At 41.0% G+C, this 18,172-nt stretch overlaps 2 protein-coding genes across 2 annotated transcripts in view; both read right to left on the bottom strand.

Annotated features, from left to right (window-relative positions):
- The window catches only part of SLC12A6 (solute carrier family 12 member 6), a 93,407-nt gene extending 81,627 nt beyond the window's left edge, over positions 1–11,780 (bottom strand). The window contains exon 1 of the mRNA XM_039218321.1: positions 11,510–11,780. Within this exon, the coding sequence (XP_039074252.1) occupies positions 11,510–11,780 (271 nt within the window). The remainder of the gene's footprint in view (positions 1–11,509) is intronic.
- A 5,047-nt stretch (positions 11,781–16,827) lies between these two features.
- Positions 16,828–17,643, bottom strand: NOP10 (NOP10 ribonucleoprotein). Its single transcript, XM_039218338.1, has 2 exons — positions 17,502–17,643; positions 16,828–17,202 (listed from the first exon to the last, which is right to left on the bottom strand). The coding sequence occupies exons 1-2, from the start codon at positions 17,553–17,555 to the stop codon at positions 17,062–17,064; spliced, it is 195 nt and encodes a 64-aa protein (XP_039074269.1). The 5' UTR covers positions 17,556–17,643; the 3' UTR covers positions 16,828–17,061.
- Between the last annotated feature and the right edge of the window lie 529 nt (positions 17,644–18,172).

Genomic DNA, 18,172 nt, shown 5'->3' on the forward strand with positions numbered 1-18,172 from the left:
AGGCGCCCCCAAGTATTTGTTTTTAAATAAGTTATTGCTTCCTTCCTTCCAACAAAACTCCCATTTTATTTTGAAAGGGACAGAGAGTGCACATGTGCACACAAGTAGGGGAGAGGGGCAGAGGAGGGGGGGGAGGGAGAGAGAGAGAGAGAGAGAGAGGGAGGGAGGGAGGGAGGGAGGGAGGGAGAGAGAATCTCAAGCAGACTCCATGTTCAGCACAGAGTCTGATTCAGGGCTCGATCCCATGACCCTGGGACCATGACCTGACCCAAAATCAGGAGTTGGATGCTCCAGTGAGCCACCAAGGCACCCCCAAAACTCCATTTTAAAACAACTATAGGATGCCTGATTCAGTTGGTACAACGTGTGCTTGCCAATTTCAGGGTTGTGACCTAGCCCCATGTTGGGGGTAGAGATTACTAAAAACCAAAACCAAAACACAAATATTACTACTACTGAAACTTGGGTCAAAATATGAATATTAACTTTAGAGAGGATGAACTAATGTGCCTAAATGAATAACTGTATAATTTATCACTATTACATTGCCCTGGGTATATGCGGGCCATTTATTTAAAAGGCACTGAAATAGGGACACCTGGCTGGCTCAGGTGGTGGAGCATGTGACTCTTGATCTCAGAGTTGTGGGTTTGAGCCCCATGTTAGGTGTAGAGATTACGTAAAAATAAAATCTTTAAAAAAAAAAAAAAAGACACTTTTAGGTCAGATTTCCTTTTAGGAACAAAGAACCTTAAAATTATTCAGGAAACATGTCATTTTACTACCTTCTTTTGAAAAAACAAACAAAAAATCCTATTTCCTTTCATGCCCCCAATCCAAACAAAAAACTTAAAAAATGTACACTAAACATAAAAATTGTATTTCTTTTATACTTCTTCTACTATGCCTTTGTTGCTTACTAAATGCTTCAATACAGCCAACTAATGTTAGTAGAGAAAGTGTAGTAACAGGGATACTGAAATTAAAATCACACACACACCTGGGTGTAAATTACTATTCTTCAGTTTATTACTTGTATGACCTTGGGCAGGTTACTTAACCTCATCAGTTTCAATTTTCTCTTGGATGAGAAATCCCATCATAGCTCGGAAGAAAATGACTTTATTTTAAATGAAAAAATTTCAAAACATAATTTTTCATTTAATAGGGAAGAATGTTTTCTATTTCCTAATAATTCTTAGACTTCTATTGGAAATTAGTACACTGTAAAACTATGAAAAAATTTTTAATTTTATCTAAAAAATGTTTATTTTGAGAGAAACAGTGTGAGAGTGTGTAGGAGCAAGTGGGGGATGGGCAGAGAGCAAGGGAGATGGAGAATGCCAAGCAGGGTCCAATGCGGGGCTTGATCTCACAAACTGAGATCATGACCTGAGCTGAAATCAAGAGTCTGATACTGAACCAAGTGAACCACCCAGGCGCCCCTAAAACTTTTTAAATAAAAAAATATTTAAAAAATAATTTAGGATGTAAATAATCAGTTGTGAAAATATTATTATTTCTGGATGTATAAAAAAAAAGCTCAGATGTTAAATACAAATGCTCTCAAATAAGATAAATTTCAGTTTGCCCCGATTTCTCATAGCTCCTCAAAGTGAAAATGTACCGTTTATGCAAGGGTTAAAAAGATTTTTTTTAAGTTTATTTTTAGAGACAGAGAGAGAGAGACAGAGAGAGAATCTCAAGGAGGTTCTTTGCTGCCAGTACAGAGGCCAATGCAGGGCTCAAGCTCCTGAACTGTGAGATCATGACCTAAGCAGAAATCAAGAGTTGGACACTCAACCGACTGAGCCACCCAAGCACCCCAATATATAAGAGTTTTTAAACTTATTATTTTCAAACCAGCTGTATAAAAACTGAATAGTCTTACCCCTAAATAAAAGCAGATTTTTGTTGTAAAATGGAGAAAATTAGGAAATTCTAGTGCCACTTGGCCAAAAATTAAAACTATCAACCAAATGGTTCTGACTGTAAAAACAGGAATATTGTGGTGCCTGGGTGGCTTAGTCAATCGAGCATCTGACTCTTGATTTCACCTCAGGTCATGATCCCAGAGTCATGGGATCCAGCCCTGCATCTGGCACTATGCTGAGTTTGGAGTCTCTCTTTTTCTCTCTCTGTCCTTTTGCCCCTCTGTCCCACTCGCATGTGCTCTAAAATAAAAAAAAAAACAAGGGGCACCTGGGTGGCTTAGTTGGTGAAGCGTCCGACTTTTGCTTAGGTCATGATCTCGCGGTTCGTGGGTTCGAGCCCCGCATCGGGCTCTGTGCTGACTGCCAGCTCAGAGCCTGGAGCCTGTTTCAGAGTCTGTGACTCCCTCTCTCTCTGACCTTCCCCGGCTCACTCTGTCTCTTTCTCTCTCTCTCCTAGAAATAAATAAAACATTAAAAAAAATTTTTTTAAATAAAAAAACAAATAACATAAAAATAAAAAGAGGAATGCTACTAATTGAATATCTTGCATGGATTTCTCAAGACCATTAGAAAAGTATAAGGCTTAGCAATGCAGTAATAAAAATGCAAAGCAGAAGACTCTACTGACCAATTTAGTCAAGAAAGTGGAGACTGAAACCCAGCTCTAAGCGAACAGGGAACTTTAAAATGAAAAACAAGGGGCACCTGGGTGGCTTAGTCGGTTAAGCGTCCAACTTTCGCTTAGGTCATGATCTCGCGGTTCGTGGGTTCGAGCCCCGTGTCGGGCTCTGTGCTGACTGCCAGCTCAGAGCCTGGAGCCTGTTTCAGTCTGTGACTCCCTCTCTCTCTGACCCTCCCCTGCTCACGCTGTCTCTCTCTCTCGTAGAAATAAATAAAAATATTAAAACAACAACAACAACAACAAAAAAAACCCCTAAAGTTAGGATTAAAACCTAAACATATTACCTGTTATCTCCTAAGAACACAACTTTTGTTTTCTATCTCTGCGCTTTTCAACTACAAAAACTTCCATTTTAAGAAGAAAAACAAGCTTCAGCCCTCCCAGTTTTTCAGTAGACATCTAAAGGTAACTTCAAAATTTCAGACTGTGCACAGCCTTTCAGACTGATTTATTTACAATATTGACTTGATTCTGAAATTTTGCTAACTCTTAAGTTCCACCAATGATTTAACAGTAGTTCAAAATTCTTCAAAAGTAAAATGCACCTCAATGTCAGAAATGTTAAAAAGATGACAAATGTATGCTTTAGAACTGAGCAAATATGGTAATAATATTTCTTATTCATCAACTATTGAACTTCTGCAGTTAAAGCAAGGTGCCTTGTGTGTCTGCTGTGTGTGTGCTCTATGTTCTGCAGTTTTGTGGCTCATAACTTCATTTATAATTGCTGGGGTTCTACACAATACACCAAAGCACTAATCACAGGATTGTAATGAGGAACATCTTATTTTCTTATTTACTTATGAAAAAGCATTAAAATAACACATTGTTTTACACATTCACAAAATAGAATGCTTTCATAATTTCCACAATATACCCCTCCAAGGTTTCGTATGTACTGCTACGAAACACATCACCATACTCTGGTTTCTCTTCGTATCACATAAATCTTTCATCTTTCTCTACAAAAAAGAAAAAGGAAACAACAACAAGAAAAGACCTCTCCAAGAGCTTAAACACGTATCATCTGCATTATTCTGATTCAGTGAACCCACCAGAGGCAGCTGCTGTGAGATGGTGTCACACGGAAAGGGCAGGGGTTGGGCATTGAAATCCAGTTTGTCCTTTTCTGGCGAAGCCTAGAGGAGTTATCTTTTTTACAGTCTGCATAAAGGTTGGGGCACCTGGGTGGCTCAGTCAATTAAGCATCTGACTCTTGATTTCAGCTTAGGTCATGATCTCATGGTTTGTTGAGTTCAAGCCCTGCCTCGGACTCCACACTGATGGCATGGAACCTGCTTGGGATTCTCTTTTTTTTCCCCTCTCTGTCTGCTTGTTCCCCACTTGTGCTCACTCTCTCAAAATAAATGAACAAACTTAAAAAGAGAGAGAGAGAGAGAGAGAATTTGTACCAAGGTCTTGCTATTTCAGAGTCCAGGCAGAGGAGACAAAAAGAGAGGCAGCTATAACCCAAAGTTCACAGCAAAATATCATCTGCACAGGTCATTACAAATGATCTTAAATGTCAGCATTAGAAACTTCCCTCTTATTCTAATAACTTTGAAATGGGAAAGTATTACTTTTAAAGGTGCCCAGGAGTGTCCTCTTTCTTGTCTTCCATTCCGGTAAAGATAATATCAAAGCAAGATTTATGAGAATCTGGAAGCAAGAAACATGCCACTGACAGGAAAAAAATAAGGCCTTTGGTGGAAAAGAATTAGTGAGGGTAGGGCGCCTGGGTGGCTCAGTCGGTTAACGTCTGACTTTGGCTCAGGTCATGATCTCATGGTTAGTAGGTTTGAGCCCTTCATTGGGCTCTGTGCTGACAGTTCTCTCAGAGCCTGGAGCCTGTCTTTGGATTCTGTGACTCCCTCTCTCTCTCTGACCCTCCCCTGCTCACGCTGTCTCTCTCTCTCTCTCTCAAAAATAAATAAAACATTAAAAAAAAAAAAAGAATTAGTGAGGGCATGAAAGAAATTACCAAAAATAAAAGACACGAAGTTGAAGCATCACTTTACCAATTGCTGATTTAGTCAAAACATAGAGTATGCTAGGACACACTCTTTAAAAGAAGTTCTATCAAAGCAGCTTTCTTAATCACAGTTCAACCTTTTAAAAGTTTTTATTATAGATATTTTCAAATATACACAAAAGCAGAAAAAAAATCTAGTAAAATGAATCCCCATGCACTTTTTACTCCAATTCAAAATAGAAATGTTTGCCAACGTTGCTCTATTTCTCAACTTTTTTTGGGTTGGGTGGTGGGAGTACATTTCATTTCACTTGTAAATACTTCAATATGTATCTTTATAGATAAGGACTTTACCACAATGTCTTAAATATACCTAAGAAAATTCACAGTAATTCATTAAAATCATTTAATGCCAAGTACATTTCCCTGATTACCCCAAAGGTATCTTTTATTCTTGTTAACATCAGGATCCAAATAAAGTCCACACCTTGCATTTGGTTGGTCTGCTTTTTGTCTGTAACAGTTTTCCCTCTCTTCCCATCACTCCTCCTCCACCCCATGACATTTAGTTTTTGAAGAATCTGGTTATTTAGTAAAATTTCCCATATTCTGGATTTGGCTGATTGCCTCCTGTGGTGTAAAGTATGGAAAGAGAAGAAAGACAGATGTGGTTTATGACCAAAATGTTTCAAAGAAGTAATACTGGAAACCCTTAAAAAATACATGTATGTAGGGGCGCATGGGTGGCTCAGTCGGTTGAACATCCGACTTCGGCTCAGGTCATGATCTCATGGTCCTTGGGTTTGAGCCCCACGTCAGGCTCTGTGCTGACAGCTCAGAGCCTGGAGCCTGCTTCAGATTCTGTCTCCCTCTCTCTCTCTCTGCTCCCCTCCTCTTATGCTCTGTCTCTCTCACCCTCTCAAAAATAAAGTTAAAAAAAAATACATATATGTATAAAATCAGAGGATGCTATCAGATGAGCTAAGTAGGTACCAAATCCATGTGTTTTTATGAAACTATCCATCTTACTACCTTCTACAAAGTTATAGCTCACAGAGTGCTAAAGTGAAATGAACAATATTCAAGAACCACATACACTTGACCTTTGAACAACACAGGTAGGAACTGCATGTGTCCACTTAATCTTGGGATTTTTTTCTATAAAGAATACAGAACAATATTGTAAACACATTTTCTCTCCCTTATGATTTTCTTAGGAACATTTTCTTTTCTCTAGCTTACTTTATTGTAAGAATATAGTCTATAACACATACAAATATGTTAACTGTTTACATTATTAGTAAGGCTTCTGGTCAACAATAGGCTATTAGCAGTTAAAGTTTGGGGTAGTCAAAAGTTACATTCAGATTTTCTATTGCAGAGGGTTTGGTACCCCTAACCCCTGTGTTGTTCAGAAGCCAACTATAATATGAAAGATATATTTAAAGTAAGGGTAATAGTCACCTTTGATTGACAATACAGTGTAATTCAATTATTTTGGCTTGGGACAAAAAATTAGAAGTTTTTTGGAAAAGTACTTGGTACTCTGAAGTATGTTCTTATGGAGGAAAACAAAACAAAACAACTAGACAGCTCTCCAAGTGGCTTAGTCGATCACTATTCTGATCTAACCCTAGATCAGGTGAATAGGCTAAACATACATGTGTAGTGTAATGGCTCTAAGAACAGATAAATATTCTATTCTGTAAGACCTACTGACATTTAAGGAAAAGCCTGCTGTGACTATCTACTCAGTGAAGTCCTAATCAGGTGGGAAAGTTCTTCTCAAATGCACAGCATTAATCATTCTTCCCTTCTGGGCTATGGTCTTCAATGCTGGCTTTATATTAGAATCAGCTGAAAAGCTTTTAAAAACTACTGATGCAATTAAATCAGAATCCCTGGGAAAGGGGCAGAGGTATTTTCTAAAAAGATCTCTAGGTCATTCCAATATGCAACCAGATGAAGCATCACTGCTCTAGTGAGTTCATTTCATTTGCCTTTATCATAGTATGTTTTTAATTTTTTGTTTATATTTCTATCCTTTTTTAAAAGTTTATTTATTTTGAGAGAGAGTGAGAGAGAGAGAAAGAGAGAGCGCACAAGTGGAGGAGGGGCACCAAGCGACGGAGAGAAAGAGAATCCAGGCTCTGCCAGTGCAGAGCCCAATGTGGGACTCAAACCCACGAGATCATGACCTGAGCCAAAACCAAGAGTTGGATGCATAACTGACTGAGCCACCCAGGCGTCCCTATTTCTATCTCTCTTTCTCTCTCCTTTTTTTTTTTTTTTAGCTTAGAAGATCATCAACTCAATATGTATTTTATTGAGTGCAAATTATATGTGGCATCACATACTATACTAGCTGCTGATGATACAAAAACAACTTTGTGTTCCTATCCCAAGAAACTTACTGTCTAGGTGAGAAAGATAACATACAAACAAAAACAACAAAATTAAGTGAAAGAGACGGACACTAACCTAAGGGATACAGGGACATAAAGAACCAATCTATTTTATCTGGGAGTAGGGGTGAATCAGAAAAAGTTTCAGACAGAAGGCGACTCTTTGAAGGAGGGACTTATCTAAATTACGTTTGCGTCTCTACCACCTAACGCCCCCCCAATAAATACTTGTTAACAGTCACCGTCAGAATGGGTATACTTAAAGCTCCTTGACTTAAATGGATTTTACTTTTACCCCAGTGAGTTTTCAGAAACTCACTCCCAAGGCTGCACGTTAAATCATGTTAACACTGGACTTGCCCCACTTCTGAAACAATTAACTCTAGCATTCAACTGTCTGACCACAATCTTTAATCCTTCTACATCTTTCACTACCACTTTACTCCATCAGGTCCTCAGTCTCTAAGTGTCTCCATTTGTAACTCAGTTCATCATTTTCCTTCAGTATATTTTTCTACTGTATTATTCTAAGATGTGTTGTATTTTTCATTTTTTGGTATTCTGCTGTATCTTTATTTTTGTATTTATCACACAGCATTACAATTCATAAGAACATTTGTTTCTTTTCTCTATTAGATCATAACTTTCCTTACAACAGTTATTGGGATTCTTTTTCTTGGTTCTCCTGCATCCTTAACACTCAGAACAAGGCCTGACCCCTAACAAGTGTTCAGTAAATGTATGGTGAAGGAATGGCTAAAGTGTTCTTGTCATTTTCACCCCTAAACCACAAGCTCTCCAAAGGCAGAGACTGTCTGATATACATATTTCCTATGATTCCTACTGGAGTACCTCACACGTATCAGAGCCTCAGGGAACATTTGTTCAATTGTAAAAAGATGAAATGTATTGAAGCCTGCGTAAGACATATAAAATATGTTCCTTGCTCTTTTTTGGTATTATTTTAACAATCATTTAAGATAACCAAATAGTTATGAGGCAAATGTAAATAATGTTCATCATGGCAGAATCAAAATGATATAAGCACTAGATATGTCAGGGTGCCTGCACTTTTCAGTCTTGGCTTTCCCACTCTGTGATCTACAAATCACCATCTCTGTAAGCCTTATTTTTATTTTAATGTTTATTTATTTTTGAGAGAGAGAGAGAAAAACAGAGTGCAAATGGGGATGGGGCAGAGAGAGGGAGATACAGAATCCAAAGCAGGCTCCAGGCTCTGAGCTGTCAGCACAGAGACTAATGTGGGGCTCAAACCCATGAACTGTAAGATCATGACCTGAGCCGAAGACTGACTCAACGACTGAGCCACCCAAGCATCCCCCACCAATTTTTTAAAATAGAGTTTGACCAGAATTCAATTCTTGTTTTTCTTCAGAATTTAATTCTTGATCATCTAAGGTTCCCTACATGCTATGCCTCTTAAAATTTTTATTATTAAAGTGATACACCCTCGATCTAAAAAATTGTACTTTTCTGAATTGTTTCGGTAAAGGAAAGTTCCTTTTCTCCACCCTATTTTCATAACTCTCCATAGGTATCCACTCTCAACAGCTCCTTCTGTATCTTTAAGGCATTCTTCATGTAAAAGCAAGTACAGACTGGGGCGCCTGGGTGGCTCAATGGGTTAAGCGGTTCAGCGTCTGACTTCAGCTCAGGTCATGATCTCACGGTTCCTGTGTTCGAGCCCCACTTTGGGCTCTGTGCTGACAGCTAGCTCAGAGCCTGGAGCCCGTTTCAGATTCTGTGTCTCCTTCTCTCTCTGACCATCCTCTGTTCATGCTGTGTCTCTCTCTCAGAAATAAATTTAAAAAAAAAAAACTTAAAAAAAAAGCAGGGGCGTCTGGGTGGCTCCATTGGTTAGGCGTCCAACTTCTGCTCATGGTTCATGGGCTCGAGCCCCGCATCGGGCTCTGTGCTGACAGCTCAGAGCCTGGAGTCGGCTTCAGATTTCTCTGTCTCCCTCTCTCTCTGGCCCTCCCCCGCTTGCTCTCTGTTTCTATCTCTCAAAATAAAAAATAAAGACATTAAAAATTTTTTTCAATTAAAAAAATAAAAAATAAAAAGCAAGTACAGTCTAAGATTCTTGCTTTTATTTACCAACTGCACAATCCCACATATTCCAATGGAACTTTGACAAAATGAAAGGAAAATTATAAATGCTTTGATAGTAGAAAGAGAATTACCTACTCAAAAGGCCAACAGTAGAAAAACTTAAAACACAGATAGAAATAAGTACTTAAAACTTTGTGTTTCAGCCCCCTTGGTTGTACAACATAATGTGAGTAAAAAGTGTATGATGAGAAAAGAAATTTAAGGCGGGAAGCTTAAATGTGTAAGGAATGTGAGAGGCATGGGAATTGTGGAGAAAGGAGAGATAATCATACCAATGTCACAAACATGGAAGGATGTATATATGAAAGGCCAAAAAAATTACAGAATTCTAAATATTAAAATAGAAACACAATTCTGAAATACACTATGAGCTTAAGGACAGGAATCAATTGCAGAAAATTCAGTGTTTTCCGATACTAATTCCAGCCCAGAGACAAATGTAAATTAGTATGTCCTTGATATTCTTGACAACAGGATCTTATGAAGATCTGAGTATCTAACAAGAGGATCCGCTTATTAAGAAGCCAAAGATGAAATAACTGTTATATTTTATCAGTCCCTCTAATAGTGGGGAAAATATATCATAGGATTATAGTTGTCATAATTTTTTAGAAGACAGAAAGAAAAAAATAGGTCATTAGTAAAACAGAGAACTAGTTGAAATTGTATTCTAATGGCTGGACTGTTAATTTCTCTTTCATTTGGTACCATAATATTTAAACATTAAGGGATATGTTAAAGAGCCAAGCTTTAACTTCTATACCCATCTAAATACCATAGATTTTACTTAGACAGGTCCCCAGTTTTACCTCTACAGTGTAAAACAATACCATTCTATACTGTAAATAATGCTTGTAAATAAGGTAAGGACAGCAGCCTGGATAAGGATCCTGTTCCACAAGGATAACATATTACAGAAATAAGTTCACTTTTTAAACAGAATAAAAATGGAATTCCATAATATATAAATCACAAGACTAAACAGCATTTAGCTATAAATTGCCTAATGACAATTACTGCATTAAAAACATTAACACTGTTAATAGTCTTTATCTGGCATTTTTACAACTTAAATGTAGTGTGACAGATATAAACTAAAACTACAATTTAGAACTAATTGGGAAGAAAAGAAAATGATAAACTATTTATTCCATTCCATGGTATAAAGTTTGTCAAGAAGTTGAAAATAGTTAGTCCTTATCTCCATAAAACAATCAAGGATAAGTGAATTCTAGAACTACAAACTTTACCAAATCTACTATGTCTCCAGACATTCAAAAAACACAAGTAGAAATAAGGAACTAAAATCATTCTGGCTTCCTGCACCCTTTCGGTCAAGAGGAACAATACTTCCTGATACCAGAAAATGTCAAGTGAGTAGCTGAAGCTATGGTTTTCAAATTGGGTAGAATACCATTTTAAGAATCTTTAAAATTCTTAAGAGAAGTTTTCATTACTAGACAGATCTACATTACAATTTAGCACAAAACTAAATATATAAAGCAGTACAGTAATTCCCAAACTTTTGTACTTCAGGGTCTGAAAAATGTTATCACCTCTCCATTGTATATCCTTTCTCTCTTCCATCACTCTTTCCACTAAATCCAGAAACAACTTACAAGTCAGCTAACGCATATTAGTGTAGGCAGCTTAAGGTCTGTAGTGGCTAAGATAAGTCAGAAGTGGCTTGTGTACTACTGTTTCCTGACTACAAAGACTCAACACATTCCATCTAATGTTCCAAGTGAATAAATTATGTAGAAATCAGACCCTAAAAGCCTCTCTACAAAATTATATGAGAATTAGGCCCCACAAGCCTCTTTAGAATTTCTCCATTCGATAGGATAGCACAATAGATCCACCAGCCTCATCCTGAGTAAGCTAAGCTTCTACTGTCTCTGTATAATATAAATTTTTACAAGAAATTTTGTAATAAAGATTCTGAAATCTTTGTAGGAAAATCAATAGCTAAGATAAGATCAATAACTACTCCTGGTCACTAACCTTAAAAAGCCAACTGTAATATTTTGAGCCCCAAAGCTAGCTCTCCACTAAATTTCACAATTTAGGATTCTCTGTGCTGAAAAACTATTAACTTCTTCAATATTCGTCCTAAACCAAAACAGTCATTTCAATTCTAAGAAGGCAAAATGAAGAAATTAGAATATAAATTTGCGTTCCTTCTTTCCATATACCTTCCCACATGCCAGATAATTGCTGCAGAGAGTTGGAGGGCTAACCATTATTCCAAAGGGTTCCCAGGCATCTCAAAAAGAGGTACCTTGGTTCCTGATTACTGCAGAATGTAAAAGTGATTTCCCAGTAGACAAACAGATCAATAAGCCAGTAACGGACGTGTCCTGTCATCTGGGTTCCCACTTACCCTCAGTAACATCCTGGGGATTAGAAGTCCGGTCACTAGCTGGATCCAGTGCAACAGTTGCCAGTGAAGTGGTGGCTCCAGACATCTCACTCATAGGCTCACTACGGCTTGTTTCTGGCACACTTTCCCGTGAGCTAAATCTTACTCGGGAGCTGGACCGGGAGCTGAGGTCCGGGCTGGTATCTGACAAACCAGGAATGTCATCGATCTTTGTTGGTGTCACCATGAACCGAACTGAAGCCATCTTGGTGGTGGTTTCTGGAGGATGCATTATTCGTTTTCTTTTCCTTTAGAAGAACAAAGAAAAAAGGAAACCCCCGCAAAAATCCTTCCTCCTACGCTAGCTACTTTTGATTGCAAAATAGAAAAGATAACAAAAAAAACCTTCAATAACCTTGATTTATACCATAAAAAGTTCCAAATAAGAATCCTATTCAGAATCCAAACAGACTATCCCAGAAAGTGCACTACCATTAAATATTTAAGGGGCGAAAAAGACAAAACGATGCCAATCTCGTGTAACTTCCTTTCTTCAGGGAGGAAAAAAGTTATCTAGCTATCTCCCCTGGTCCGGGGCCGCGGGCTCAGTGCCATGGTCTCAGAGAAGCAGGTGAAACCTTTCTCCCTTCGACCCCCAGGTTTCCGCCGAGGTAGTTAAGTCTTTTTTATGTGGTCAATGTCCCACGGTTCTAGTTGAGCAAAGTGCAAGCAGGCCCACCCTTACCAGGCGAATACAGCACAGATCAGATTGCGAAAACGGTGTACACCCGGCCACCTGTTGTGTATCAGGTGAATACCCCACAGGTTTGGCTGGGAGGTGTGTGTGGAGTCACCCGATGTTTTTGAGGCCAGTAATCCACTTGGGTCTGGTGGGAGAGATGCGCATGCATAACGGGAAAAATAGCCCACACCACTCGATACAGGAGAATGAGGAGAAAAGGGTGAGCAGAGGATGCAGGGGCAGAGCGGATTCTCGTCTCCAAGAGGTCTGCGGGGGTGGCCCGCCCGCTCTTCGGGCAGAACGGTCCCTAGGATGTGGGAGGAGGCGGCTAGCGAGCCGATCGACACCCCTCGGACTGCAGCTCAGGGTCGTGGCAGGTCGTCTAGTCCATCGAGCCCACGGCCAGCTCTCTGGGTTTCTCCTGCGTGTGACAGGACGGGCCACCCCTTTGCCGGAGGACGCTTTCTCCCCGACAGGGCCGCGGCGCAGGTCAGGCCCTCGCCGTTCTTCCTTCGGGTCCTCGCAAGAGAGGAGACGGCCCCGTAGGCCGGCCGGGGCTGAGCAGGAGGGGGCGGCGGGGATGAGAGGAAGAGGAGGTCGCAGGTGCGGGATCCCGGCGCCAGCTGATGCGGGTGCGCGCGCAGCTGTTGTTTACGAGCGGGTAACTGTTTCGGAGCCGCGGCGCGCGCAGGAGGGCTCCGGCTGCCGAGGAGGGCGCCCCCTCCCCGGGCAGACGCCAGAGCAGCCGTTACGTGACCTCGCCGCCCCCGGCCCCGGGCCCGGCGGGCTGTGCCAGCGCCGCCGCAGCCCCTCCCTTCCCTCTCCGCTCGTTCCTCATTCGAGGTTAACGGTCCGAAGAGAAGCCTGGGGGAGCGGTCGGAGGGCGGTACCGTCCCGGGAGTGCCGAGGAGCCCCGCCCAGCCTCTGCAGTCTGCGAGGCGACAACCAAGGCTGCGCGCATGCGCTGCCGGGATCGCAGCGGGCCTGAGGGGCCACACGTGGAAAGTCCGGAGGACGATGGGAATTGTAGTTGCGTATTGGGGCCTGAGTTGCGTGGTCCGGAGAAAACAAATCCTTTCCCTTCTCCGTCCTGCTGTTACACAAACTCAGGTCTGGAGGCATTTAGGGAACGTCTGGGAGCAGACGATGCCCTTTGCCCTCAGACCCTCAAAACCCATCTCTTTTTAATAAAAGCGTCACTGAAAATACCGTTCATAATTTCTTTAAAAAAAATTGCAAACCTCCCATACCATATACCTATGCATGGCCCTTACTCAAAATTTTAAGCAGATTTGTTTTTTAAAGCACTGTATCCTCACATCTATATACATTTTGTGCTACATTTTTTTCTTTTTCCTGTCCTTAAAATGCATACTTCATCCCATCATGTACACCTTAAATATACACAATTTGGTCAATTATACATCAGTAAAGATGGGGGGAAATACTATCTTTCGAGTTAGACGGAAAGTTCCATTAAATATATCTTCATAATTCTTTTTTCATATTTAAAATTAATTTGACGGGGGGGGGAAGAATCACAAGCAGGCTCTATACTCAATGCGGGGGCCCCACACGGGTCTCCATCCCACAGACCTGGTATCATTTCCTGAGCTGAAAGTGAGTCAGATGCTCACCCAACTAAGCTACCCAGGCACCCTAAGTAAAATGTCTTTAATTTTAGACCTGGGGAAAACAATGAGATTTTTTTTGCTCCATTCCCAGCGTCTTCCCTACTGCCACCAGAATATTTTTCTTAGCATGTTTATTTAATACTTGAATAGTGTTCAATAAATTGACTCATCAATGTTTTATTTGAAGTTATTTCCTGTAGCTTTAACAAGACATAAATTTAACAATCTGACCCTGGCTTTGCCTGGGTCCTTACACCTCCCAACTGTAAATGTTTAAGCATCATTCTTACCAATAGATCAGAGGTGAACTGAAAACCTGAGCCAAGAAATCCCTTTTTAGCAAATGATGCACAAAGTCCAAAGTCTGTTTAAAATGATCCAGGTTATAAAAAAGTAAAACAAAACAAAACCACAAAATAAAAAACATCCAGGTAACAAAATGAGAAGTAAATTCCCATTTAAAATGTAAACTTCCTTGAAGCTTGATTCTTGCTCTTCAAAGGCTGTGATTATTAACTCAGGCTCACAACTTTCCTGAGGGAGAAATTCACTTCCTGGAAGGATTAGTGTCTTCCTCAGGCAGGCCTGCTGATCATTCAAATCTCACAGACTTTCCCCTTATAAAGAAATGGTGGATTTCTGCAACAATACTACCTAATACCAATATACTATAACTTTTAAAGTTCTTCTCCAGTTTTTGAGCTCATCTCAGGAGATGTTAATATCTAGAGAATCTCATAAGGCAAAAAGCCCTGAGTATATTCAAACCAGTCTGCCTTTTCCCCTCTACTTGAATTAGGAATATTTCCAGGTCAAATTTTTTCAGTTTACAGAGCAGGTAGCATGGAACAATGGTAATTCTTTGGGAATGTGGGGTGTGGGTGTGGGTGGGTAGTGGGTTACATATGAAAACAAAATTACGGTCAATATTATAAAACATTGGTAGCAGAGTTCTTTTACTGACTTTGGTGCTTAAGAAGCTTCCATATCAGATCCTTTTTCTAGTTATTTGCAGAATTAACATTTCTTCCATCGTTTATCCTCTTAATAGGGTAACACTTTGTTTTTATTTATTGGGGCGCCTGGGTGGCTGTCAGTTAACTGTCCGACTTCAGCTCGGGTCATGATCTCCAGGTTCGTGAGTTCCAGCCCCACATCCTGAGTGGGGCTCTGTGCTGACAGCTCAGAGCCTGGAGCCTGCTCTGGATTATGTCTCTCCCTAGCTCTCTGCCCGCCCCACCCCCACCCCCCGCGCCTCCCCATCTCTCTTTCAAAATTAAAGATTTAAAAATAAATAAATGTTTTTATTTTCAGAGAGAGAGAGAGCACACATGATCGGTGGAAGGGCAGAGAGAGGGAGAGAGAAAATCCCAAGCAGGCTCCAAGCTATCAGCGCAGAGTCCCATGAGGGGCTCCAGGAACTGTGAGATCATGACCTGAGCCACCCAGGCACCCCAGGATAGGGTTACAGTTTAAAAGCCCTCAGATATAATGCTAAGAACCCTATAAGTGAACAGGTTAAGAAATTAAAAATAGCTTGACAGGAAGTAAGTTATTTCATTTTACCATTCCCGTAAGTAGGTGATCCAAAAACCATGTGTCTTCGGGGCACCTGGGTGGCTTAGTTGGTTAAGCGTCCGACTTTCGCTTAGGTCATGATCTCGCGGTTCGTGGGTTCGAGCCCTGCGTCGGGCTCTGTGCTGACTGCCAGCTCAGAGCCTGGAGCCTGTTTCAGTCTGTGACTCCCTCTCTCTCTGACCCTCCCCTGCTCACACTGTCTCTCTCTCTCCTAGAAATAAATAAAACATTTAAAAAAATTTAAAAAAAATCATCTGTCTTCTATTAACTATGACCCAAGTAGAGAGATTTTCTTTTTCTCAGCAGTCAACAACTATCCTTAACTTTTCTACTGAGATCATCAGACATCAGAGTCCAAGAGAAACAGAATTATCCCTTTCCAGGACCAGTGTTGATAAATCAACTCCATGCTGATTTAAGTTGCATCTGCTTTTAGAGTCTAGAATCTTGATGTAGTAGGAAAAGAAGATTGTATAATTAGAACACAATCTCCATAAAGCAGTTTTAAAATCAGTGGCACTAAGTATTCAAACCCAATGTCAAAAGCCACAAATAGAAAACTGGAAAATAATGAGGTCATTAACTTGACAAATACAGGAAGAAGCAAGCTAGCATTTCTTGAAAACTTAATCATCCCTCTACTATGAATAGGATTAAAAATTTAGGTTGCCCCTTAAGAGCAGTTTAAGTCCTAAGAAATCTCGCAGGTTTTTTTTTCAATTAACCCCAAAAGTAGCTTAAAACACCAGCAAAACCCCTGCTTGAATCTCTCATACCCAATCTTCTAAATTAAGATCATATAGAATTCCAAAAGTAGCTGGCTGCCAAGGAGAATATAGTTACGTGTATGTGAGAAGACAATTCCTTGATGGAGAAAGCTAAAAACCTGGGAATATTTTCAGAGGGGCAGTAAATATGCATTAAGAGGCATTCATATTCACAATGGTTCTATTTACAACACACTGTAGATATATAAAGAACCATCGCTGAACCTTAGCAAATTTAGAGTTGGAAGAGAATTTAGAAATGATGAGAAAAATGAGACGAAACAAGTCAAGTTACTTTCTCAAAGGCACGCAGACGGGAAAATCCTGGTCACCTGACTTCCAATTCACTGCATCCCCTCTACAATATAGAAGCTGTTAGTTTTCAAGTAACTCCTGAGAGTCAAAACGTCATTTCAAGGAGCAAGAAATTACTTCAGTGACAAGAGGGGTATTTTTCAGTGAATGCTGACGGTGGTGAAGAGTTCCCTGACACCCCATCGCACAGCACCACTGCTCCCGCAGTGACTGAAGGTTTTCTTTCAAGTGGTCTTGGTGTACCCCTCAGGTGCTCTTCCCTCTCTTTGCCCTCCTTTCTTCCCACAACATACAAAACAAGGGCTCTTTCAAATCAATTTAATAACCTGGCAGTGATTCACAACATAGAAAGATTCGAAATTATTCCCTTAAGGGGCATGCTACCATGACTGTTTCACATAAGCATCATCAGAAGCAACGATGAAACCGGATTCCAAACAGCAAGGATGGTAAGAAGGCTTCAAGGCTCACAGACTGAAGGGCTTGGTTTTGGAAGGTCTCTCGAGGTGGAACAGAGACACGAAATTTAAGGGGCCCTCAGAGGACAGGGCGCGGTTGCTGGGTCATGAGCACCTTGAAGCGTTTCTTGATGGTGATTCGGTGTCGAGAGTATTTGTCATCGGGGGAGAACCGAGCAGGATGAGCCGAGCACGTCTGCTGTCCCATAGGGTCAAGCTTCTGCTCGAGTAAGAAAGAGAACATGAGCTCAGTACGGGTGGTGGGAAAACTCAATCGCTGGAGTCGTAAGGGAGACAAGAGGCTGGGATGGGGAGGAGGCTGCGCGAAAAAAAGGTAAATAGGAAGACAGGAGACGCGACGGTTAGATCAGCAAGTCATACATTCCTGCCTCCATCACGCCTGGTTTCTGGGCTTTCTAATTCCCCTCAACCACCGAGGCAATTCGGTGGCTGGTCTCAATAGCTCCTCCCACCTATGTTTCTCGCCATAACCACTTCCAACCTGTCTTCTTTTCTCACCTTCAGCGTATAGACCCGGTCTCCCTGCTCGTTGAGGTAATACTGAAGAAACATGACCACACCGAAGCCAGAAGCCCCAATTCCGTCTGCAGCTCTTCCTAACCGCCGCCACCAGTCTCACGTGTTTGTCAATTTCCCTCCCGCGGAGCCGGAAGAAGTCTCTCTCTCTTCTTTCTGTTTCTCCCTCAAGGCATGACGGGAAATGTAGTCCACGCAGGCCTTTCTCCAGCCGGCCAGAAGGGGGAGAACTAGTGCAGGATTAGGCCCAGTTGCAACCCAGTTGCAACCTTGCAGGCGTTGTCTTCTAGTTGCAACTTTGCAGGAGTTCTGAGATGCGTGGAGTGTGCCCACTGTGTGCAAGACAGTGCTAGGAATTAGAGGGGGGGTAGAAATGGATATGGCTTGAACACTGATTAATAGAATCCTGTCTTTATATCGAGACGCACACCCATTTCACAGGCCGTGGGTTTCTAGTGCCTGGAGAAACAAAGGCTCGAGGATTCAGAGCCCCTTTACCTTAGGGTAGAAGAAGAAAGTTTTCTTCCCTCCCCTCTTTTACGTCCGGTTCACCCGCCCTGTTTCAAAGTATTGGCGGTAAAGAGTGCATGATGGGTATCCGATATTATGTACAGCGAAGAGAGCGTGAAGTTATTTTATGAAACTGGTGAAGT

The sequence above is a fragment of the Hyaena hyaena genome, unplaced genomic scaffold (assembly GCF_003009895.1).
Source record: "Hyaena hyaena isolate Hyena2069 unplaced genomic scaffold, ASM300989v1 scaffold_756, whole genome shotgun sequence".
In the NCBI taxonomy this organism is placed as follows: domain Eukaryota; kingdom Metazoa; phylum Chordata; class Mammalia; order Carnivora; family Hyaenidae; genus Hyaena; species Hyaena hyaena.